The sequence below is a fragment of the Canis aureus genome, chromosome 8 (assembly GCF_053574225.1).
Source record: "Canis aureus isolate CA01 chromosome 8, VMU_Caureus_v.1.0, whole genome shotgun sequence".
Classification (NCBI taxonomy): domain Eukaryota; kingdom Metazoa; phylum Chordata; class Mammalia; order Carnivora; family Canidae; genus Canis; species Canis aureus.
In genome coordinates, this window is record NC_135618.1 from 5,409,122 (window position 1) to 5,436,092 (window position 26,971).

At 33.7% G+C, this 26,971-nt stretch overlaps 1 protein-coding gene across 3 annotated transcripts in view; it reads right to left on the reverse strand.

Moving 5' to 3' along the window:
* LRRIQ3 (leucine rich repeats and IQ motif containing 3) overlaps positions 1–26,971 on the reverse strand; it is a 173,588-nt gene that overhangs the window by 137,719 nt on the left and 8,898 nt on the right. For all 3 annotated transcript variants that reach the window (XM_077905054.1, XM_077905051.1, XM_077905053.1), the window contains exons 2-3: positions 17,765–18,013; positions 14,689–15,012 (exon numbers count right to left, since the gene is read on the reverse strand). In XM_077905054.1, coding sequence (XP_077761180.1) covers positions 14,689–15,012; positions 17,765–18,013 — 573 coding nt within the window. The remainder of the gene's footprint in view (positions 1–14,688; positions 15,013–17,764; positions 18,014–26,971) is intronic.

Consider the following 26,971-nt stretch of genomic DNA (forward strand, 5'->3'; position numbering starts at 1 on the left):
ATACCTACCCCATTTTTCTTTTGGTCTCTATTTGGATGAAATACCTGTTTCCATTTGCCTGGAATATCTATTCTTTTCATTTTTCAGTATATTTTCTGTTGTTCACATCAATTAATTTATATTATTCTATCTTCTCTTTTCCCTCATTCTTTAATCTTCATCCACCATTCTGCTGTTAAGTTCATCTACAGAGCTTCTTATTTTGGTTATTGTATCTTTCTCAAATGACCATGTTTCTTTTTCTCTATTACATAGTTGAAGCTTTCTATTTGTACATGTTTCAAGTATGTTTATAATTAATCATTGAAGCATTTTAATGATAGCTGCATCAAAAAAAAAAATATCAGAAAGGGCAGCCCGGGTGGCTCAGTGGTTTAACACTGCCTTCAGCCCAGGGTGTGATCCTGGAGACCTGGGATCGAGTCCCACATCAGGCTCCCAGCATGGAGCCTGCTTCTCCCTCTGTTTGTGTCTCTGCATCTTTCTTTCTCTCTCTCATAAATAAATAAATTAAATATTTTTTAAAAAATGTGGTGAGGGGGCGCCTGGGTGGCTCAATCCAGTTAAGTGTGTGCCTTCCGCTCAGGTCATGATCCCGGGGTCCTGGGATCAGGTCCTATGTCTGGCCCCGAGCTCCCGTGGGGAGTCTGCTTCTGCCTCTGCCCCTCCCCCTACTCATGCAAGCTCTCTCTCTCTCTCTCTCTCAAATAAATAAAGTAAATATTTAAAAACAATTATCAGAAAGTTTTAAACAGTGAAAGCATCTCAGGATTAACATTTATTGATTATATTGATTGTCTCTTCATTCAGTTTAAGATCTTCCTAGTTCTTTGTATGTTGAGTGTCTATTGATTGAAACCTAGGCATTTTTGTATTATGTTCTAAAACTTTCAATATCATTTAAACCTTCTGTTTTAGCTGGCTTTCCCTGATATTGTTCCAGCAGGGGCAATGGATGTCACTATCTTGTTACTAGGGGGAGGTAGAAGGATGTCACTATCTCCCTCCAGGGGGAGGTAGAGGTCCAGACTTACCACCATTCAAGCCTCTATTAACCTCCAAGTTGGGGGTGGGCTTCTCATAAATTCTGGGTAGAAGTGGGAATTTCCACTTTCATGTGGTCTTTATTGACATGGCTATGAGAGTGGCCTTGTTACAGCTGGGAAATAGTGGAAGTTCTGTGACATCATCCCAGTGAGTAACTGGATTGCCTCATTAGAGCTTCATGAGGATGGAAGTCTAGGCTTTCAACTCAATCTATGATGGCTGGCTTGGGTGGAAATGGAACCAAAGTTTGTTTTTTTTGTTTGTTTGTTTGTTTGTTTTCCATTGTTTTAACTGGAATAGAATGGTTATTGTCTGAAAGCCAACTGTCTTACTAGAATGAACCTTTCTTGGTTGTTTGGACAGAGAGAGCAGGTACTTTGATATTTTGTTTATTTGATTAAATCCTTTGGTTTTTAGGTTACTGGGTTCTTTAGCTTTAATTTTAGGATATAAGAAAATGAAACAAAAACAGCAAAATAGGGAATTCATTCATCACTGCATCATTGCTCAAATTCTGACTGTCCTAGCCAGTCAGCCTCTGCTCTTCAACACTTAGTCTTTTTATGTATGTTTCACATATAATGTCCAAGGAATCTATATAAGACATAATATATACAGGCATACTTTGTTTTATTATACTTTGCTTTATTGTACTACATAAAATCTGCATTTTTTACAAATTAAAGGTTGTGGTAACCCACCATTAAGCAAGTGTATTGATGTCATTTTTACCCATACCGTTTGCCCACAACCACCTGTATGTCACATTTTGGTAATTCTCACCACATTTCAAATTTTTTTCAAATTCAAATTTGTTACAGTGATCTGTGATTGGTGACTATAATTCACTGTAAACTCAGATGATGGTTAGCACTTTTTAGCAATAAAAAGTATACATACTACTATAATACATATACTTATACATACTACTATAATATTACACACTTAATGGATTATAGTATAAACATAAATTTTATATGAATTGGAAATATTTATTTCAGTCACTTTAATACAATATTTGCTTTATTGTGTTGGTTTGATATGAAAACTACAATATCTCTAAGGTATGCCTGTAGTATTATATAATACATTATATCACAAAAATAACTATATAACACATATAATGTACAGGAAATTGAATTATACTTTGCAAGAGAAATATCTACTCTATATTCCTAGAAGTAGAATTCTGTGTCCTGAATTTTTAACAAAATGTTCATTAAGTGTGTTCTCTCTGTACTGTAATAGTTTCTACTTAGTCGTAAATTTCTAAAACTATTTATGTTTTTGTATAATATCATTTTGTATATTAGTGCTCAAAAAAATCTCTTTATTGTAGCTACTATTTTCTTATATCAATTGAAATGGTTCTTATTTTGCCATTTAATGTTTTGTGTGATAAATTCTATATTAAGACTAATTTTAAGTCTTTTGCTTTATTCTACATATATATATTTTAAGATTTTATTTATTTATTCATGACAGACACAGAGAGAGAGAGAGAGAGAGAGAGAGAGAGAGGCAGAGACACAGGCAGAGGGAGACGCAGGCTCCATGCAGGGAGCCTGACATGGGACTGGATCTTGGGTGTCCAGGATCACACTCCAGGCTGAAGGTGGCGCTAAACTGCTGGGCCACCCGGGCTGCCCTACTTACATATTTACTTAGCATTTTATTTTTAGTTTTTCTGTATTACCTTAATTTTTGGACTTTTATTCCTAATAGCCATCTTGAAATTGGTTTTTACACTTCTAATAAATTTACAATTATTTATAATTACTTATAATCATATCACATTCACAAATGTAAATATATAGTAATTTTTATCAACATAGTCTTACTTTTGACAATGTCTTGTGATTTTTTTATATATCATATAGGCTATATTTTCTTCTTTATCTTTCTTTTATTTTTAAAAGCAAAAATATAAATTCTACAATATGTCATCTGCATTATCTATTAAGCATAAGTTTACTTTCATATATCTACTTGGTCATTATATTTATGCATTTTTCTTTTTTTTAAATTTATTCATGAGAGACACAGAGAGAGAGAGAGAGAGAAAGGCAGAGACACAAGCAGAGGGAGAAGCAGGCTCCATGCTGGGAGCCTGACATGGGACTTGATCCCAAGACCCCAGGATCAGGCCCTGTGCTGAAGATGGTACTAAACCATTGAGCCACCCGGGCTGCCTGCATTTTTCTTTTTGATACTTACATTGGAATTAAGAAAAAAAAAAAAAAAAACTGATGCTGAATGTTTGATCTAAAAATCTCTATTTTGGGGTAAGAGCTAAAATGGCAGAGCAGTAGGAAGAACCTAGGCTTGCCTCTCCCTCAAACACAGCTAGATAAATACCAAATCATTCTGAATACATAAGAAATCTATCTGAGGACTGACAGAACGAATTGAACAATCAGAGAGAGAGAAGAGGCCACATCGTGGAAGGCAGGAGGTACAGAGATGTAGCTGGGTAGAAAGGGATTGAGGGTGCTGTGGAGGGGAGGGAGCCCTAGTCAGAGAAGGAGAAAGAGAGAGAGAGAGAGAGAGAGAGGAGGACACAGAGAATCACGCAAGGAAAATATTTTCCCAAAGCCATTGATGGGGAAAACAAGAGGGGCTGATTTTCGTGAGTTTTTAAAAATAGCAGGTCTGTGGTATGGCCAGTGTGGAGCCCTGAGGGTGCTGCAGTGCTCCGGTGGAGAAGGAGGGCAGATAGCCTGGGGGCAGACTATAATTTGAGCATCCCTGGGGACACAGTGGGAAAGAGGGCTCCTCCTTCTTGAAGCACATGTAAGAAGGGTGGCATTGCCTCTCCAGGGACAAAGGAGCCAGTGGGCACCATTTTTCTTGCCGCCCCTCACCACAGGCACAGAGACACCTGCTGAAGGCAGCTAATCTGGACACTAGCTTCTTGCTGTGCTTTACTCCAAACTTCATACCCATGTGCTTTGATACAACCACCCATCTGGAACAAACATGCATCAGTCCTAGAGCATCAAGACCCTCCTCCAGAGGACCAGCACAGATCCCCACCATACCAGGTTCCTAAAGTTTGGAGTTTTAAAACTCAGCTGGCCTGGCTGGGATAGAATCCAAGGTGTACTGTGATGCTGGACAGGCAGGTGGCCAGGACACAGACAGAATGAAGGCAGCAATCTAAGGAACAACTGGGGTGCAAGAGGGGAGATTATTTGCTCTTCTGGGAGGCCTTCTTGATGAGCAGCAGATGCAAACTCCCCTCTGTGGGGACTAGGAAGCTGGCTGGTCCCATTTCCCTCAACCTGCTCTTCAGCATAAACTAAAAATGACTGTGCAACAAGCTTCTTCAGTAAGCAGCACAGTACCAACACTGGTGGCCTAAAATGCTTACAGTAAATCACAACCCCTTGGGCTCTACTGGTGCTGCTTTTCTTGGGCAGGTATGCCTGAGAACCAGGGCAGTGGGCTCCTCCGCTAGGAAAACAGCACTAACCCCCCGAATGCACCACATCTACTGACCATATAGTTCTGCAAAGTTTCAGCTCTAATGGAAATAGCATCAGGTCTCTTTTAACAAGCAGAACAGAGCATATATAGTTAAAATTCACCGTATTCTCTGGTCAAGGTTTAAATACTCCCCACTTCAGGCAAGAGGAAACTTCAGAGGGATGACCTGAGGGAAATAGCAGCCACAACACAGCAATAAAGTGCACACAACATATACCAGAGACACTTCCTGAAGCATCAGGCCCTGGACATATATGACCTCTTCTATATAAAGCCATTACTCTCAGGAGCATGAAACATAATAGATTTTCCTAACATACAGAAGAAGACAAAGACCTAGACAAAATACCAACACCAACCAATTCACCCCAAAAGAAAGAACAAGAAAAGGTCATGACCAGGGATCTAATTTAAAAAGATGTAAGTTAAACACCTAATCCAGAATTTAAAGCAACAATCATAATGATACTAGCCAGGCTTTAGGAAAATATAGAAGATACCAGCAAGTCTCATAATGCAGAAATAAAAGATCTAAAAAATTAGGCTGCTTAAAGAATAAAAAAAAAAAACTACAACTGAAATGTACAACAGCTAGATGTAATGATCACAAAGATGGAAGAAGCAAAGGAACAAATAAGTGATACAGAAGATAAAATTATGGAAAATAATGAAGCTAAAAGAAGAGGGAAAGAAAAATATTGGATCACAAATGTAGACTTAAGGAACTCAGTGACTCCGTAAAGTGTAATAAAATTTGTATCATATGAGTCCCAGAATAAGAAGAGGAAAGGGAGAAGAGATTTATTTGAGGAATTTATAGCTAAAAATTTCCTCAATCTGGGAAGGAAACAGATCCAAATTGAGGAGACACAGAGAATTTCCATCAAAATTAACAAAAGCAGGCTAACATCAAGACATATCATATCTAAATTTGCAAAATATAGAGATAAAGAAAAAATCCTAAAAGCAGCAAGAAGTGAAGTCCCTGACTTACAAAGGAAGACAAATAAGGTTAACAGCAGATTTCTCCACAGAAACTTGGCAGACCAGAAGAAAGTAGTATGATATATCAACACTGAATGGGAAAAAATCTACAGCCAAGAAGACTATCTAGCAAGGCTTCAGGCTATAACTCAGAAGGGAAGGACAGAGTTTCCCAAACAACAAAAACTAAAGAAGTTTGTGACCACTAAACTAGCCCTGCAAGAAATAGTAAAGGGGACTCTTTGAGTAAGAAAGACAGATAAAAAGTGATAAGGACTAGAAAGGAATAGAGAAAATCCCCAGAAACAAACAAAAAACAAGTAATAAGATGACACTAAATTCATATTTATCAATAATTTTTCTGAATGTAAATGGACTAAATGCTTCAATCAAAAGACATACGGTATCAGAATGGGGAAAAAAAAAAACAAGGACCATCTATATGCTGCATATAAGAGACTCATTTTAGATCTAAAGACACCTGTAGTTTTTTTTTTTTTTTTAATGTGCCTATTGAAAGTGAGGGGATGGAGAAATATTTACCATGCAAATGGATGTTAAAAGACAGCTGGAGTAGCAATATTTATTTCAAACAAACTAGATTTTAAGCCAAAGACTATAACAAGAGATGAAGAAGGGCACTATATCATAATAAAGTAGTCTATCCAATAAGAACCTCTAACAACTGTAGGGATGCCTGGGTGGCTCAATGGTTGAGTGTCTGCCTTTGGCTCAGGGTGTGATCCTGGGTCCAGGGATCAAGTTCCACATCCTTCTGCCTATGTCTCTGCCTCTCTCTGTCTCTCATGAATAAATAAATAAAATCTTTAAAAAAAAAGAACATCTAACAATTATAAATATTTATGCACCCAATTTGGGAGCATCCAAATATATAAATCAACAAAAAACAAACAAAAAGGAACTCTGATAAAAATGCAATAGTAATAGAGGACTTTGACATCCCACTTACAGCAATGGACAAATTAAGCAGAAAATCAACAAGGAAACAGTGGCTTTGAATGACACACTGGACCAAATGGACTTCACAGATATATTCAGAACATTTCAACCCAAAGCAAGGGAATACGCAGTCTTTTCAAGTGCATATAGTTACATTCTCCAGAAAAGATGACATACTAGGTCAAAAATAAGACCTCAACAAGTACAAAAAGATTAAGATCACATCATGCATACTTTCTGATCACAACACTATACAACTTAAAGTCAATCACAAAAAATTTGGAAAGACCACAAATACATGGAGGCTAAAGAATATCCTACTGCAGAATGAATGAGTCAATCAAGAGATTTAAAAAGAACTTAAAAAATACATGGAAAAAATGAAAGTGAAAATGTAAGAATCTAAAAGCCTTTGGGATGTAGCAAAAGTAGTCATAAGAGAGAAGTATATAGCAAAGAGGCCTACTCAAGGAAGCAAGAAAAATCCCAAATATGCAACCTAACATTACACCTAAAAGAGCTAGTAAAAGAACAACAAATGAAGCCTAAAGCCAACAGAAGAGAAACAAAAACATTAGAGTAGAAATAAATGATACAGAAACAAACAAATTAAAAAGTAGAATATATTATGAAATCAGGGGATAATTCTTTGAAAGAATTGATAAAATTGATTAATCCCAAGCGATGCTTATCAAAAAGAGAAAGAACTTAAATAAACAAAATCACTAATGAGAGAGAAGAAATCAAAATCACACCACAGAAATAGAAACAATCATGAGAATATTATAAAAAATTATATGCCAACAAATTGGACAACCTGGAAGAAATACATAAATTCTTATCTATTGTTAGCATATAAACTTGTTTAATTAAAAGAGAAAGATGTAGAAAACTTTAACAGACTGATAACCAGCAAAGATATTGAATCAGTCATCAAAATCTCCCGAAAAACTAAAGTCCAGGACTGAATGGCTTCCCAGGGGAATTCTATCAAACATTTAAAGAGTTAATGTCTATTCTTCTCAAACTCTTCCAAAAAAGAAAAGAGAAAAAAAGAGAAAGAAAAAAGAAGTGGAAGGAAAACTTCCAAACTCATTCTACGAATTATCATTATCATTATCATTATCTTGTTCATTATCATTATCTTGATTCTGAATTCAGCCAGAGACACGGATAAATACGAGAACTACAGGCCAATCTCTGATGAACATGGATATAGAAATTCTCAACAAAATACTAGCAAATTCAATCCAACAGAACATTAAAAGAATCATTCACCATGATCAAGTAGAATTTATTTCTACTTGAATTTTTATCAATGTGAAACACCACATTAATAAAAGAAAGAATAAGAACCATATGATCCTCTCAACAGACATAGAAAAAGCATTTGACAAGTCACAGCACCCATTCTTGATAGAAACCCTCAACAAAGTAAGGACAGAGGAACAAATTTCAACTCATAAAGTCTATACTTTAAAGACCAACAGCTAATATCATCCTCAATGGGGAAAAAACCAAAAGCTTTTTCTCTCTAGTCAGGAATAAGACAAAGATGTCCACTCTCACCACTGTTATTTAACATAGTATTGGAAGTCTCAGCCTTAGCAATCAGACAACAAAAGAAATAAAAGTCATCCAAATCAGCAAGGAAGAAGTCAAACTTTCACTATTATTCAGACGACATGGTACTCTATTTAGAAAATCTTAAACACTCCACCAAAAAATTGCTAGAACTGATACTCAAATTCAATAAAATTCAATAAAGTCAATATATAGTAATCTGTTTCATTTCTATACACCAATAATGAAGCAGCAGAAAGAGAAATCAAGGAATCAATCCCATTCACAATTGCATCAAAACCCATAAAACACCTAGGAATAAACTTAGACAAAGAGGTAAGATTTGTACTCTGAAAACTATAAAACTCTTATGAAAGACATTGAAGATGACACAAAGAAATGGAAAAACATCCCATGCTCATGGATTGGAAAAACAAATATTGCTAAATTGTCTATACTACCCAAACCAATCTACACATTTAATGCAATCCCTATCAAAATAACACAGCATTTTCACAGAGCTAGAACAAACAATCCTAAAATTTGTGTAGAATCACAAAAGACTCCAAATAGCCAAAGCAATCTTGAAAAAGAAAGCCAAAGCTGGAAGAATCACAATTTCAGACTTCCGATAATATTACAAAGCTGGAGTGATCAAGACATATGGTACTGGCACAAAAACAGACACATAGATGAGTGGAATAGAATAAAAAATCCAGAAATGGACCCACAACTGTATGGTCAACTAATCTTCAACAAAGCTGAAAGAACATTCAATGGGAAAAAAAAAAAAAATGGTGCTCTTTAACGAATGGTGCTGTGCTTCACCAGAGACTCTGGGCACCCATGCACGTGTACACAGAAGAAAAAGTGTGACCATGTTATCTGCCCTCTGTGAGCCTCTCTGTCTCCTGCTGTTGAATGGCCACTTAATGGTGCCCAGAGGGCCTTTTTAGCTTGAAAAGTCAATATACCCTTGTCCATATAGTATACTTTGGGCCTAAGGGGAATGTTCTCTCCCAGAGCAACCCAGGGGATCCCCACACCATAGGGTCTTGCAGGAACCCTACAGGCTGCTTTCTCTCCCATACTTTCCCTCTCTCCCTAACTTTTTTCCACGAAAAGTGCTCCCTCCCATCTGCGGCACCTGGCTTTTCTCTCCCCCAGTTTACATCTCTGAATCTCACAACTGCCACATTCTCTCCTTCCAATTCTGCAAATTGTTTACTTAATCCCAGATTGATTTCCAGGTTGTTCAAAATGATTTGATGTTGACCTAGCTGTGTTCAAGGGATGATGCCCAGGGTTCCCCTACTACCCTGCCATCTTAACTCTTCCTCCCCAATTTTCATAGTATTCTTACACTCAATATTAAGTGTAAATAAATCTTTTGAAATAGATATTTCAAATATTACTAAATAAATTTATATCCCTATATGTTGTCATTTATTCAAGTGTTTAATGCTACAAATTAAATGTTTCAATAATCAAAGAATAACCAAAATAATATTATTTATAGCAGAAATAATAACCAAAAACTTATAAGTAAGCTGAAAAATTATTTTTCAAATAGATTCTTTTTAATTTGTGCCATAAAATTCTACCAAAATTTTGCCAAAAGCTCTTTAAGGCTTACGTCATCTGTGATGCCTTCCATTCATATTTTTCACACAATTTTTTTCTTCAATTATCCTATTTCTGATATTTTCAACCTTTTTTTTAAAGATTTTATTTTTTTATTCATGAGAGATACAGATAGAGAGGCAGAAACACAGGCAGAGAGAGAGGCAGAGAGAGAGAAGCAGGCTCCTTCCAGGGAGCCTGACTTGGGTCTCGAACCTGGGTCTCCAGGATCACACCCTAGGCCGAAGGCAGGCACCAAACCGCTGAGCCACCCAGGCGTCTCTATTTTCAACCTTTTATTTTAAATTAAAATTTATCTCTCTTGGCTTAAAAATATACTGAAGTTAATATCATCTCACTTTAAAAAAAAAATCATCCATTAATCTTATTTCTGGCAGTCAAGGCATTGTCTTTCCTCTGTCCAAAATTTTCTCAGAAAGTTTCTATACTTGGTAATTACATATTAACCCTCTATAGTTCCTGAAACTTACTGAAATTCCAAAGAAACAACAACCTCTCCAACAGAAGTTTTCAAAATAGTTTTGTTTCCATGATAATTGTCCTTGACTTTTAAATACATCTTTCATTTTTTTTTAAACGATTATTTTCCCTTAAACTAAGTGATACAAAGCTGTCTCTGTTTTTCCTTCTACTCCTGGAATTAATTCTCTGTTATCCTCATTGGTCCCACTGCTTTCTATCCAAAATTAAACTGCTCTTAGGCTTTGTCCTTAGGTCTCATACTATTTCCCATATATTCTTGTGACGGCTTGGCTTCAACCATAACCTCAGACCAGTAACTACTGAATTTACATCTTAGACCTACAACATTATTTCTGAATTTTAGCTCTTCATTTCCAACACTTGATTGATATCTCTATATCAATACCCTGCCTCAAATAAACATGATCAAATTTAACCTTCTATCAAAACTCTTCAAATGCTTCCATTTCCATAAGCTAAACTACTTTTTGTTCCAGTTCCCCAAGTTCGAAATGCCAAGAGTATTTTCTCACATATTATTCTTTTTTTCATATTTCATATTCATAATTATTCATATCTGATCAGTTAAAAAATCCTGTCAAATCTCTGCAACATTTGTCCTTTGAGATACAGTGTTGATTGTAGGACTGTGAAACCAAAGTGGGCTTGAAATCCCAGCTTCATGACTGACTATATGTCAGATAGTGGGTAAAATCTTCAACCTTACTATATTTTATTTTCTTCTGTGAAATAAGATCTTTTTATATCAAACAACATGGTGAAGAAGGCATATTTTGTCAGAAAGTCCTTCCCTATCTGGCCCAAGCCTTCATCTCTTTAGTCATATGTTACTACTTCAGTTTCTTTTCTTTAGAATTTAAGACAATCTGGCATTAGGCTGGGGCTTTTTGTTTTGGTTTTTTTTCTGCTTACATGTTTCCTTACTGTGCCTTCCCACTGAACTTTAAGAGAGTAGAACCTTTGTCAGTATTATTTACCACTGAGTACAGGAAAATCTAGTTCACAGATTAGGTGACCAATATACATACATGGTAAAGAAACGAAGGAATAAAATACATAAAGTGCCTACCACAATGACTCGGACTGTCTTCTACACTGTCTTCTTCTTTGCCACTATGGTCTGCCTGTATCAGCTCTAATAGCATCATTCTGGCCTACAGATAATTGATCTCTCTGCTCTAATCTGTCTCCTAACCCCTTTTAATTTGCTAGCAAAATACTGGATTAATCTCCTTTAAAAACCTTTGTCAATAAAATTTATCCATAGAGCACCAACTATAATAGAAACACCCTAATTTCCTTCCCAAATAACTACAATAGATCTTCATTGCATTCATTAAGAAGTCTAAACTCCTTAGTATGTCATCTAAGTTTCTTTTCATACCCCCACTAACTTCCTATTAATTCCTTAAATGAACATCAGTCATTTTGATTGTCCTTAAAAAAGTCAAGTATGTTAAAAAAAAAAAAAAAAGTCAAAGATCTTCCTACTTTTGATCATACCATAATACCCAAGTAGAATATGTAAATGAAATTTTTGTTTTAGGGCCCCGGTTAAGACATTCAGAATTAAATACTACTTCATTTTTTTATTTCTCTAAAATTTGTAACTATTATTTCAAAATCACTAATGCGCTCATAACTTTTTATAAGTAATTGTATGCAGCTATAAAGTTTTGTAACTTCCTAATCTCCATGCATAATCACTGTGTATATTTATATATCCTTTCAAATATGATCACTGTTCAACTGATTTTCAATTTTTCATCAATGTCAATGCATATATAAAATATGTAAATATTTATAAATATTTAGAATATTATAAATACTGTTCTGCAACATACATTTTTTTACTTCCAATATCTTGTAATGGAGTTTTCTAACACCAGCAGAGCTCATCACCTCTTTTAAACTCTTATGTCATTTATTTGCTCTAAAACTCATGTCATAAAGCATTTTTTTTATTTTTATCTATCCATTTAAGTCTTTCATAACATTCAACTAGATCTCAATCACTTCTTTCAGCATTTAAAAAAATCAACAAAATCAACATGATGATTTCAACATGCCATATCACCAAATTAATCATTTAATAATTTAATATCTTTATTCACTTCAATTAATATTCTAAATTGTCCTTTAAGGCACTGAACTACTTCCCAATGGAATCCCTGAAACATGTAAAATCTGAAAAAATTTAGAGATCCACTATCTATTAAAAAACAAATATTTTGAATCAACAAAACACTTCAAGAGCTACAAAATGAAAATAGCAAGTTGGAAGAATAGAAGATTAAATTAAAATATCAATTGTATTTCTATACATTAGTAACAAAGAATCCAAAAATGAATTTAAGAAAATAATTCCATTCACAGTATCAAAATGAATACACAGAAATAAATTTTAACAAATAAGTACAAAACTTGCACGATAAAAACCATAAAAAAAGGGACACTCAGTGGTTGAGCATCTGCCTTTGGCTCAGGGTATGATCCTGGGGTTCCAGGATCCAGTCCCACATCGGGCTTTCTGCATGAACCCTGTCTCTCTCTCTGCCTATTTCTCTGCCTCTCTCTATTTCTCTCATAAATAAATAAATAAAATCTTAAAAAAGAAGAAAACCATAAAACAATGCTGAGAAAATTAAAGAATATCTAAATACAGAGACAGTTCAAATTCAAGAATAAGAATATTAACTATTGTAAAGATGGCAATCTCCACAAACTGATTTATAAGTTCAATGGATTCTTTATTACTATCCCAGCAAGAATCATTGCAGAAATTTACAAGCTGATCCTAAAATTCATTTGTAAATGCAAGGGAATCTGAATAGCCAAAGCAATATTGAAAAAAAAGAGCAAAGTTGGAAGACTCACACTTCCCCATTTCAAAACGTAACTACAAAGCTGCCTACAATAATCAGACTGCATGCTACTGGCATAAGGATAAATATATAGACCACTGGAATAAAACTGAGAGTCCAGAAATTAAGATTATATTTTATGGCAACTTGATTTCTGACAAAGATACCCATACAATTAACCTGAGAAAGAATAACCTTTTCAATAAATGGGGGTGGTATAATTGAATATCTACATGCAAAAAAAAATGAGGTTAGATCCTTATTTCATACCACATATAAAAATTCACTCAAAATAAAACATAGGTCTATATTTCAGCTAAAATTATGAAACTCCTAGGAAAAAACTCAGAAAGAATCTCCTGGGAAAAAACACAGAAAGAGTCTTCTGACCTTAGGCAGAGTTCTTAGAAACAATATAAAAAGCATGATCCATAAAAGAAAAATTTCATAACCTGGATGTCTTTAAAACTCAAAATCTTCCTGCTCTAAAAGAGGCCATAAAGAAAGTGAAAAGATAAGTTAGAGGTTGAGAAAAAAATATTTGCAATGCATGTATTCTTAAAAGACTATATCCATATATCTACTCTCACAAGTCAATAATAAGACAATAACCCACTTTCAAAATAAGCAAAAAATTTATATAGACAGTTGACAAAAATACACGTATACATAATAAGAAGATTAAAAATGCTTATCATCATACTCATTAGGGAAATAAAGTTAAAACCAAAATAAAATACCACTCTCTACCTACTAGAATGTCTATACTGTAAAACAGAAAAAATACTAAGTGTTTGCAAAGACATACAGAAACTAGAATCCTCATGCATTTGTGGTTTCTATTATTTACAGAACAATTTAGTTTCTTTCAAAATTAAGCACAAACTTACCATACATACCAATTGTACTCCTAAGAATCTACCTAAGAAAACTGAAAACATATGTCAACACAAAATCATGTAAGTAGGTGTTCTTACAGCATCATTCATAATAGCAAAAACTGACAATAATCTAAATATCCACCGACTGATGAATAGGCAAAAACAAAAAATGTGGTATATTCATGTAATGGAAAATTACTCAGCAATCAAAAGTAACTAACTCTTAATACATGCTACAACATAAATAAGCCTCAAACACAACACACACAGCCACATAAGCCTGTGTGTTGCATGATTTGATTCATACAAAATGTTTATGAAAGCAAATTTGTAGAAACAGAAACCAGGCCAATAGTACTTAAGACTGGGGGTGGGAGTCGAGAATAATTGCAAAGAGGGAAGAGGGAATAAAGGTAAAGAGGGAAACTTTTGGAGTAGTGGAAATTTCTAACACTGGAATGTGGAGATGGTTATACGGCACTAAAATTTACTAAAATTATTAAATCACACATAAAAAATGAGTGAATTTTATATAAGCTATATCTCGTTAAAGTAATTAAAACATAATATAGACCAAAAATATATTTGTTTCCAATTTTATATGTTTAGGCTCAGCAATTTCTATGCAGTAGGCATATAAATGTCTATAAATTCTCAGATATAAGGTATTACTAATGTATTTACTAGTGTATGAAATTTTAGATAAATGATACAGTATATATTAGTTCATATAACATGTTTATCTAAAATGGAACTCTAATGAATCTAATTACCTTTTTCAAAGCAGGGCAGAAATTGAAGAAAAGTCGGTGATTATATGCTTTGAATCTTTCGGGAAGATGCCAGTTCTGAATTATTTCTTCATCAGAAATCACATGATAATCCAGTGCTTTAAGAGGCCATATACTGTTGACAAGAACATGTCTGTATCCTTTTTTAAGGCTCACTGGACAATCGAACATGGTGAGCGCAATGAGACTTGGACAAGCAGATAACATACATATATTCTTTAACTTTACAAATCCATTGTCATGAAGATAGAGGAGTTTTAGTTTCTTCAATCCACTCCAAAATTTGGTATCTGGTAGACTCTTTATCTGAAATTATTATTAATAATAACATCCTAAATACAAATATTAATTTTCTATGAATTGCATGGAAAATACAAAAACATTAAACATCTTCTAAATTTCAATATTTTCCTAAATGGCAAATTTCTCATTAATAAACCAAAAAAGAATCTCTATCCAATAGTGAGTGGAGTAAAACATAAGACACTGCTCATCTGGAATAGGTTATCATTATTAGTATAATTAAATGAATAGAAATATATACTTTGTTCAGTAAAAATTTCTTTGTAATAGACTCTCAACTTTTCTAAACATAAAGAATTAAGGAACCATATCAATCAATGTGAAACACCATATTAACAAAAATGGAGGATAAAAATTATATGATCATCTCAATAGATAAATAGCATTTGACAAAATTCAATATTTATTCATGATAAAAACTCTTAACAAAATACGTACAGAGGGAATGTACCTCAGCATTATAAAGGCCATATACGACAAGCCTACAGCTAACATATTCAATGGTGAAAATTAAAAGCTTTTCCTTTATGACCAGGAACAAGGCAAGGATGTCCACTTTTGCAACTTTTATTCAATACAGTATTAAAAGTACCAGCCAAAATAATTAATCAAGGAAAAGAAAAAAAAGGCATGCAAATCAGGAAGGAAGAAACAAAACTGTCAGCATTTTTAGATGACATATTACATACAGAAAATTCTAAAGACTTCACCAAAAAATTCTTATGACTAATGAATCAATTCAGTAAAGTTGTGGGATATAAAATCAATATACAAATATTTGTTGCATTTCTATATACTAATAATAAGTGATAAGAGAAATTAAGAACACAGTCCCATTTATAATTGCATCAAACAGTAAAATAGCTACAATTAATTTAACCAAGGAGGTGAAATATCTGCACACTGAAAATCATAAGACATGGATGAAAGAAATTGAGTAAGAGATAAACAAATGCTTATGGACTGAGATAATAAATGTTGTTAGAATACTATTACTCAAAACAATCTATATATTCAGTATAATTTTGTCTAAATTCCAAAGGCATTTTTCACAGAAAGAGAAAAAAGAATCCCAAAATATATGTGTAAGCGCAAGACACTGAAAAGCCAAAGCAATCTTGAAAAAGAATAAAGCTAGAGGCATCATGCATCCTGATTTTAAACTATATTACAAACCTATCATAATCAAAACAGTGTGGTATTAGCATAAAAATAGACACAAAAATCAATGTCACAGAACAGAGAACAGAAATAAACCTATGCATAGATGGTAGTTGATTTAACGGAGTTAAAAATACACAATGGGGAAAGGGCAGTCTCTTCAGAAACTTGCATAAGAGCCTTAAACAGTGACAATGCTAACCTAGTCTGAATCATTCATTTTTATTATATATGCTGCCAAAGCAAGCACGGGTTAGTCTCTTCAGTAAACAGTATTGGGGAAACTGGACAGCCACATCCAAAGAATAAAACTGGACCACTATCTTTTACTCTACATATAATTAACTCAAAATAGATTAGACTTGAACTTAAGACCTAAAACTCCTAGAAGAAAACATAAGCAGTGTACTCCTTCACAACAGCACTGGTGATGATAATTGGTTTTGACACAAGAAGCAAAGGACACAAAAGCAAAAATACATCAGGTAAAAATACATCAAACTAAGACACTTGCACACAGCAAAGGAAACCATCAATAAAATGAAAAGACAAGCTAACAATTGGAAGAAAACATTTGTAAATCAATCACATATGTAATAAGGGGATAATACTCAAAATATATAAAGAACTCATACAACTCAATATGAAAATAAAACCCAATTAAAAACTGGGCAGTGACTCTGATTTCCTAAAGAAGACATCCAGATGGCCAACGTGGTACATGAAGAGATGCCGCTATCAATAATCATCAGGGAAATACAAATCAAAACCACAATGAAGTATCACTTCACAACTGCTAGAATGGCCATTGTCCAAAGGACAGGAAATAACAAGTGTTAGCAAGGACGTGGAGAAAAGGGAGCCCTCATGCACTGCTAATGGGGATGTACCACCACTGTGGAAAACAACAGGGAGGTTCCTCAAAATTAAAAATACAACTACCATATGGTCCAACAATTCTACTTCTCAGTATCTATCTGAAGATAAGGAAAACACTAACTCAAAAAGATACATGGACCCCCTATATTCATTCTAGCATTATTTACAATAGCCAAGACCTGGAAGCAGTCTAAGGGTCCCCTGGGAGATAAACAGATAAAGAATATGTGACATATACATATATCCAATCATCATGTTGTACAGATGAACTTAATACAATGTCATATGTCAATTATGTCATTAAAAATATTAAAAATTCCAGAGCATTTTTAATCTAGACTATTAATTTAAGAAGTAAAATATACCAAATTACTGTATTTATGAAGTAAATATATTAGAAGTAAAATATACCAAATTACTGTGTTTATGTATTTCTACCTTAAATTTTTGTTTAAAGTTTTTTAAAGGTGACCTCTACATCCAACATGGTGCTCAAACTCATGACCCAAAGATCAAGAGTCACTTGCTCTACCGACTAAGCCAGCCAGGTACCCCTTAAGTTTTAAATTCTGTATTTATATATGTATTCTACTTGCTTTTAAATTTTTGTTTATATTTTATATAAAAAATGTAGGAAACATTGGGATAGATAGCATAAGTGTTTTTAAATATCAACTTCATTTATATGCAAATATTTAAAGTGTCTTTTACTTACCTGATTTCCATGGAGATCAAGTTTGACTAATTTTATACAACTCTGAAGTGGATGGATATCTGTAATAAAATTGTTTGATAAGATGCATACTCTAAGAGAGATACAGGATTGCAAATTCTCCATAGATTTTAAATGAAGGCCATTGAACTTCACATAAACAAAATCTTTTTGATCTTCTATTATGTTTTCATTATAGTGACTCCATTCTTCATGACTGGTTAGCTCTTCTGTTATTGTTCCATGAAACATCTAGGAAAAATGGGGAATTGCTTAGAAATGGTTTTTTGACTTCCAAAAATAAATCTGAAAAAATAAACAAACAAATAATTTGCAAATAGCTAGTGAGACTATAATAGTAAAAGAATTTAAGTGGAATCAAAAAAAAAAAAAAAAGGCAGGGACACCTGGGTGGCTCAGCAGTTGAGCACCTGCCTTCGGCCCAGGGCATGATCCTGGAGTCCCAGGATCAAGTCTCACATCGGGCTCCCTGCAGGGAGCCTGCTTCTCCCTCTGCCTATATCTCTGCCTCTCTCTCCTCTCTCTCTCTCTCTGTGTGTGTGTGTGTGTGTCTCATGAATAAATAAAATATTTTTAAAAACTTAAAAAAAGAATCAAAAAACAGAATCAGACCTATACGTGGAGAGAATGAACTGACAGTTGTCAGACAAAAGGGAGTTGGGCAAAATGGGTGAAAGGAGAAGGAGATACAGGCCTCCAGTTACAGAATGAATAAGTCACAGGAATAAGAGGCACCGCATAAAGAATACAGTCAATGATATTATAATAGTGATGTAATGGGACAGATGGTAGCTACATATGTGGTGAACACAGCATAATGCATAAAATTGTCAAATCACTAAGTTGTATAACTGAAACTAATGTAACATTGTATATCAACTATATTCAAATTTAAAAACTTCAGGAAAAAATAGTTCCCATAAAACCTTCTAATTCAAAACATTTTAAAAGTAGGAAATTTATATAACTAGAAACCAAAAATGTTATCACTGCCTTTACAAATCAACTAATCAGTAAAAGGGTAAAAAAAAATTTCCTTTTTCCTAGAACTTAGAGAACATGGAACATGGTGAAACAGTTGAGAGAAAATCATCACTTCTAGGCAAGAAAACTGAAACAAGAAAATCACACCTTACTATACTTTGCATAATAATTTTAGTTAAAATATTCTGCTAAATAAAGAAATGCATCGAATGATAAACTTCCAAGTCAGGATAGTGCTAACCTTTGTGTAAGAGGCTGAAAAATGTAGCTAAAGAGGCAATATAGGGTTTCAACTGTTATAAGCTTCTTAAAGATAAAATTTGCAATCACATTATTTATTTCCATGTTAAATTCAACTAGGTAACTAAGATCTAGAATCCTAACAGTTTTAAAATCTGACTAATTTAAGTCCATGTAAAATCTGGGTCAAAGCTTTTTAATATAATTTTACATAGTATTTCTTATATATTTGAAATTTCCCTTACTGTGGGTTATTTTAGCTTTCACAAAACATTCACCAGTGATAGTTTAGAAGAGAATATTTGAACTCAAGTGGCCTGAGAGCATTTAGTAAGATTAACTACCTTCCCTATTGGAAGAATCTTTCCCATGTGGAAATAAACTAGGTTAGCATAATCCAAATGAAAATAAATGTGGAAACCCAGATAAAACCTCACACTCTTTCAAGAGATTAGCTACTTCTTATATCCTAGCCAAGGCCATGAACTGTAATGCTCAAAGTCTTAAGTACCACCTAAGGAATTAAACAGAAAGCAGATTCCTAGGCCCCATATCATTTCTACATATCTCTGGGCTGAGAGCCAAGGAATCTGTAATTGAACATGCACCTGGGCAAGTCATGGGCACCTTGAGCAACACTAGCCTAAGCCATAAGTATAACAGTCCTCCAAATATAAAGACCCTGATATAAAATAAACAGATATGAATGAATCTTTACAAACTTATCAAGCTCCATAGGTCCTGAAATGAAAGGCAATGTACAAAATATATCCCATCATTTGGACTCCCTATTTAGAAAAAATTCTCAGTCTTTCCTCAGACTCTCTTTTCAAAAACCCATTTTTTAATTTTGACCTAATACAGGCAAACTCCAGTTTATAACTGGGATTTATGAGAGACCATATCTCAGGCATAAATCAGGACGTTTCAAGACAATGGGGTGCTCAACAGTTTCAGCTATAGAATCCAATTTTTGAGTCAATAGCAACTCTGTAAGAAATCTGCAAAGTGAGAATCATATACCAAACTAATTTTTTCCTTTTGTTTTTTAGCCAAATGATATTTTTTTAAAAAGTATTAAATAGACTTTATTTTTTAGAACTGTTTTAGGTACACAGAGATCACATATACACCCTCATTGTCAGTTCCCCCTATTAGTATCTTGTATTAGTGTTGTATATTGGTTACAATTAATGATCCAATTGTTTTTCCTTTTTTTAAAGATTTATTTATTTATTCATAGAGACAGAGGGGGAGGGCAGAGACACAGGGAGCGGGGAGGGCAGAGACACAGGGAGAGGGAGAAGCAGGCTCCATGCAGGGAGCCGGACGTGGGACTCGATCCCCGATCTCTGGAATCACGCCCCAGACTGAAGACAGCGCTAAACCGCTGAGCCACCTGGGCTGCCCAATGATCCAATCTTAATGCATTCCTATTAACTAAAGGTAAAGTTTTTTAGATTATAACTCATAGCAAAATCTCTGGATAAACAAAACACATCAACTTGGAAGAGCAGAGAGATCCCTTTTCTTCACATAAAGCTGAAGGTGACTTTACATCTTTTTCAATGCACTGGTACACATGTGTGTATGTATATCTATAAACAAAGATACATAGATAAACTATTATTTTAAACATCCATTGTTCACACAGATTATTCTATCTCTAATAATTTATTTTGTGGTTTCTTTATTTCTTATAGAAGATATAATCTCCCTAGCATTTATTTTTAGGAATTCTAAATATTGTTACTAAGTATAGTGATTGTCTATAAACTTATCACAATCAATGAAAGATTTTTATTTTAAGCTTTTCTGCAATAATAGAATTCACATGTCACTTGAACATATTGTCAATAATCTACCACTGGTATTATTCAAAAGTAGAATTTTGTCTCTTTCCTTTATCAATCTCAGAAAAATGTTTTTTAAGATTTTGTTTATTCATTCATGAGAGACACACAGAGAGAGAGAGAGAGAGAGAGAGAGAGGAGGCAGAAACAGGCAGAGGGAGAAGCAGGCTCCTCCTCACAGGGAACCTGATGTGAGACTCAATCCCCAGACCCTGGGATCATACCCTGAGCCTAAGGCAGACACTCAACTGCTGAGTCACCCAGGTGTCCTTTGACCTCAGAAATCAAAGTAAAACTTAAAAAAAAAAAATAGAAACACAACATAACAACATTTACAGAATGCAGTAAAAGTAATTCTAATAGGGAATTTTATGGTGATAAACGCATACATTAAAAAAATACCTCAAATAAAAAAGTTAACTTCTTACCTCTAAGAAAGAAAAAACAACAAATTATACCCAAGTTAGCCGAAGTAAGGAAATAAAAAAGATCAGAACAGAAATAAATGAAATAAAACAAGAAAAGATTAACAAAACTAAGGGTTGGGTTTTGAAAGAATAAATAAAATTGGCCAGCTTTGCTAGACTTAACAATAACAACAACAACAAAACAACAAAAAAACCTGAGAAGACTCAAATAAAGTCAAAATAAAAGAGAAGACATTGTAACTGATATCAAATAAACATAAAGAATCATGAGAATACTATGAATAATTATACAACAAAGTGAACAATCTAGGAGAAATGGATAATTCCTAGAAACATAAAATCTACTAAGACTTATTCATGAAGAAATAGGACATCTGCACAGACTAACTCCAGTAAGGGAATGAATCAATATCAAAAACCTCTCAACAAAGAAAAGTTCAGCCGTGGAGGACTGAATTGGCAAAATCTGTCAAACATTTAAAGAATGAGTGCCAATCCTTCTCAAACTCTTCCAAAAAGGTGAACAGGAGAAAACACTTCCCAATTCACTTTACAAAATCATCATTACCCTGATACCAAAGCAAGATAAGGATACTAAAGAAAAGAAAATTACAAGCCAATATCCCTAATGAATATACATGCAAAAGTCCTGAACAAAATTCTTGGAAATATTATTCAAAAATCAGCATTAAAAAAAATTATACACCATGATCGATTGGAATTTATCCCTGGAATGCAAGAATGATTCAACAACGCAAATCAATCAGTGCAATATATCTCATTGATGGAACAAAGACAAAAATTATAAGATTATCTCAATAGATGTAGAAAAAGCATTTGATAAATCAAATTCTTACATGATGAAAACTCTAAAAAAAGGGTGTATAAAAGGATTACAATTCAACATAACAAAGGCCATAAATGGTAAGTCAACAGCTAATATATATAGCGATAGAACATACAACATGGTAACTATAGTTAAATACTATATTGTATATTGAATACTTGAAAGTTGCTAAGAGAGGAGTATATCCTAAATATTCCCATCATTAATTAATTAATTAATTAATTATATGAGGTGACATATGTATTAACTAAGCTTATCATGATTATCATTCTGCAATATACATGTGTATCAAATCATCATAATGTACACATGAAGCTTACACTATATTATATGTCAGTTATATCTCAATAAATCTTGAAAAAAGACTTTTAAGTACAAATGGCAAAGTATCTCTGATTTAGATTTGATCTGTTCTTAATTGTGAAATCTTTCCCTTTGAATTCTCTACAACCAATATCCAAATTTTTGTTCTGCATAAATAACCATGTATCCCAAAATCTATTGGTTTAAAACTACCATTTTTTATATCTCAGGATCTGTAGGTTGACTTGATTCAACCAGGTAGTTTTTTTTCCAAGTGATATTAGAGATTCAGTCTTGTAGGGCTCATCTGAACTGACACCTCCAAGATGGCTAATATACATGTGTGATACATTAGCAAGAACACTAGAGGGTAGGTTCAGCTAGTGTGCTAGGATGTATGGTCTCTCTCACCATACTGTCCCAGGTTCTCTCCACCTACACCAGCCTTTGCTATGTTATTATTTCACATGTCTATTTGTGTGTCTCCATAGTAGGGTAGCAAGACTTTCTCCATTGTTGTCTCAGGACCAAAAAAGTACAAAAGTAGACCCTGTCGGGCTTTCTGAAGGGTAAACCCAACTGGCACAGCTCTACCCCAACCACATTCTATTGGTTAAAGGAAGCCATTGTTATTTTTGAATTTATTTTTAAGCTTATAAAGTTAGAAAAACAAGAAACAAATATAAGTTTCTCTGAGCTTGGTGACCTCAAACAAGTTATACACCCTCAGTTTGTAATGTATCCAAGTTATATGCCTCAATTTCCTCACCTATAAAATCAGGATCACAATAGTACTAAATGGATAGAATTGTTATGAAGACTAAACGAGTTGGCATAGAGACTTTAGATAGTGTCTGGCACATAACTAGCACTATAAATAATTGTTACTAAAATAAATCTGGCTCAATTAACAACTCAACATAGAATGTGGTCTTCAAAAAGTAATTAGGGCACTTCTGGTTTCTGGTCCAGCATATAAGGAGCTTAGAAATTGTCATAACAGTCTAAAAAATAAAAAGATAAACAAAATGAAAAATCAGCAATTCTTAATCAGAAAAGTGCGGTTACAATGAAAATCACTGAATTAAAAATCAGAGAGACAGACAGGTGGATTCAAAGATTCATAAGTGACTGGAATAGAAACTCACCAGCAGAACACAACTTAAGAAACTTCTGTAGGAACCAGTGCCAGGGCAGGAAACAATGACTGACAAGCAACTAGAGGCTAGGTGTTGACAACTCAGATTTAGAAACTCCAGCCCTCATCCTTTTGTGAGACTAACATCCAGGAGCTCTACCAAGTCCTTGGAGTGAATATTAGAGAAAAATTTGCTCAGGCTTCTGACAAGGAGAGAGGAAAGGAATAATTCTGAAATATACCAGACCAACCCTGTTCTTCTTAACAAGACCTGCCCCCAAGAGAAAATATTTAACACACAATAAACAACTGAGGTCTTGCCAAAGCCTAACTAACATGCAAGTAGGGAAATGTCGAACTATATCTCTGTCAAGCCTTCCATTTGGGGGAAAGGAAGTGCACAATTCCAGCCCACTGTAGCCATCTCACCCCCCCCCTAAGGTGTAGGAAGGCTGAGAAGCATGTGTGAAATTCACAGCCTAGGAAGCACAGCCTAACTAGACTGAGACCTATCCACACCTACCACCACACCACACACTATTTTACTAGGATTCTTTTCACCAGTAAATGATGTCTGGCTTTCAATAAAAAAATTACAAGGCATACTAAAAGACAACATACAGCAAGCATAAGAACCAGATTCAGATACTACAGGAATGTTGGAAAGATCAGACTGAGATTTTAAAACAACTATATCTGATATGCTAATGACTCTAAAGGAAAAAACAGACAACAAACAAGAAGAGACAGTGTAAAAAGATAACAAATTTTAAAAATAATCAAAAGAAATGTTAGAGATCCAAATCATTGTAACATAAGTGATTAATATATTTGATGGCCTCTTTAGTTGACTGGATATGCCTAAAGGAAACAATCTTTGAGCTTGGGAACATGTCAATAGCAATTTCAAAACCAAAAATCAAAGAGAAAAAAAAAAAAACACTGAAAAAAAGCTGAACAGGATATTCCAGAACTGTGAAACAACTACAAAAAGTGTAACATATACATAATAGGAATACCAGAATGAGAAGAAAGTGATATTTTAAAAAAAGAATAAATATTTGAAATAGTAATGATGGGAGAATTTATGCAAGTTAATGTCAGACACCAACCCACCAATATAAGAAGCTCAGAAAACACCAAACAGGGTTAAGGCAAAAACAAAATAAAAACAAAACAAATAAACAAAACACCAATGGGGAGAGAGATACCTTATCCATAGAGGAGCAAAAATCAGAATTATATCCAACTTCTCCTAAGAAACCATGCAAGCACAGAGAGGATAGAGTGAAATATTTACTGTCAAGAAAAAAATAACTCATTAATATAAAAATCTATGCCCTGTGAAATTGTCTTTTGAAAGCAGATGAAAAATAAAGACTCTCAGACAAAAATTGAGGGAATTTGTTACCAATAGAATTGATTTGCAAGAAATGTCAAAAGCAGTTTGTTAGAGAGAAAGAAAATAATATACTTCAGAAACTCAGATCTACATAAAGAAAGGAAGAGCAGTGGGGAACAGGTAAAAATTTGCTCAAATACTAATAGCAAGATGTATTTTATTATCTATGTATATATATTATATGTATGTATGCATATGTATAAATAAAATGAATGGCAGCAATGATGTAGAATAGGAGGGAAGAAATAGAAATATCATGTTATTAAAAGGTATTCACACCAATGTGAAGTAGTATATGTTATCTGAGAATGTACTTGTTATTGCAATCTTAAAGGCAACTAATAAAAAAAATTAAAAAAAATAAGTTATGCTGAGATAAGATAGAAAACGAAATCATATACAGTGCTCAATTAAGCCAAAAAGGCAGGAAAGAGTTGAAGGCTAAAATTGGAACAAAAGCAAGAGTAACAAATAGAAAACAGTAACAAATATAGTAGCTATTAATCCAACTACAGAAATAATTTATTTAAACATCAATGATCAAAGCACTAACATAAAGATATCATGGGTCAAAGTTAGAGTAGATCAAAAAATCACATCAACTATATGTTGTCTGGGAATCATACTTTAAATGTACAGACATATAATAATTAAAGTGACGGAGGTTAATTCTACCAAACATTCAAACAGTTAATACCAAGTCTTCTCATATTCTTCTAAAAAAGGAGAGGAGAAAACATTTCCAAACTCATTTTATGTGCTCAGCATTATCTTGGTACCAAAACTAGAGGACCTTATGGAAAAAAAGAGAGAGAGAGAGAGAGTCATGCGCCAGAATTCCTGATGAATGTAGACACAAAAATCCTCAACAAGGTATTTGCAAACCAAGCTCAACAATGCATTAAAAGGATCACACACCCTAATGCAGTGGGATTTATGCCTGGGTTGAAAGGATAGATCAGCATGCACAATTGGATACATGTGATGATATACCACATTAACAAAATGAAGGATAAAAACCATATGATCATCTTGACAGCTTCAGAGAAGCGCTTGACAAAATTCAACATCCATTTATGATGAGTATTTCAACAAAGGGTATGGGTGGAACACAATAAAGGCCATATATGACAAACCCACAGATAACATCATACACAACAGTAACAGCTAAAAGCTTTTCCTTTATGATCAGGAACAAGACAAGGATGCCCACTCTCACCATTTTTATTCGACATAGTATTAGAAGTCCAGACAGCAATTAGGAAACAAAAAGAAATAAAAAGCATCCAAGTTGGAAAGGAGGAAGTAAAACTGTCACTATTTGTAGAGAACATATTGTACATAGAAAACCTTAAAGACTCCACTAAAAAACACATTAAATAAAGGAATTCAGTATAACTGCAAGAAACAAAACCAACCAAAATCTTTGTGATCCTATACACCAATAATCAACTATCAGAAAGAGAATATAAGAATACAATGCTATTTACAGTTACATCAAAAAGAATAAAATACCTAAGAATAAATTTAGCAATGAGTAAAAGACCTGTACACTGAAATTAATTAATTAATTAAGCCATAGATAGAACATAATCTGGGCCACAAAACAAACCTCAACAAATTTAAAAGAACAGAAAGCGTGTATCTGTCTCAGAACATAGTGGAATTAAACTAGATATCAATAAAATAAAGATAGCTGGAAAATATCAAAATACATTGAGATTAAACAATGCATTTCTAAGCAACATATGGCTCAAAGATAATTTTTTAAATATTTTGAACTAAATGAAAATACCCCTTATCAAAATTTGTGGGATGCAATAAATGCAGCGTTTAGAGAGTAATTTATAGCATTGAATTTACATATTAGAAAAGAAGATCTAAAATCAATCATTTCAGTTTCCACCTTAGGAAACTAAAGAGGAGCAAATTAAATCCAAAGTAAGCATAAGAAAAATAAATCAGTAATATATTTTCAGTAAACATATCTATGA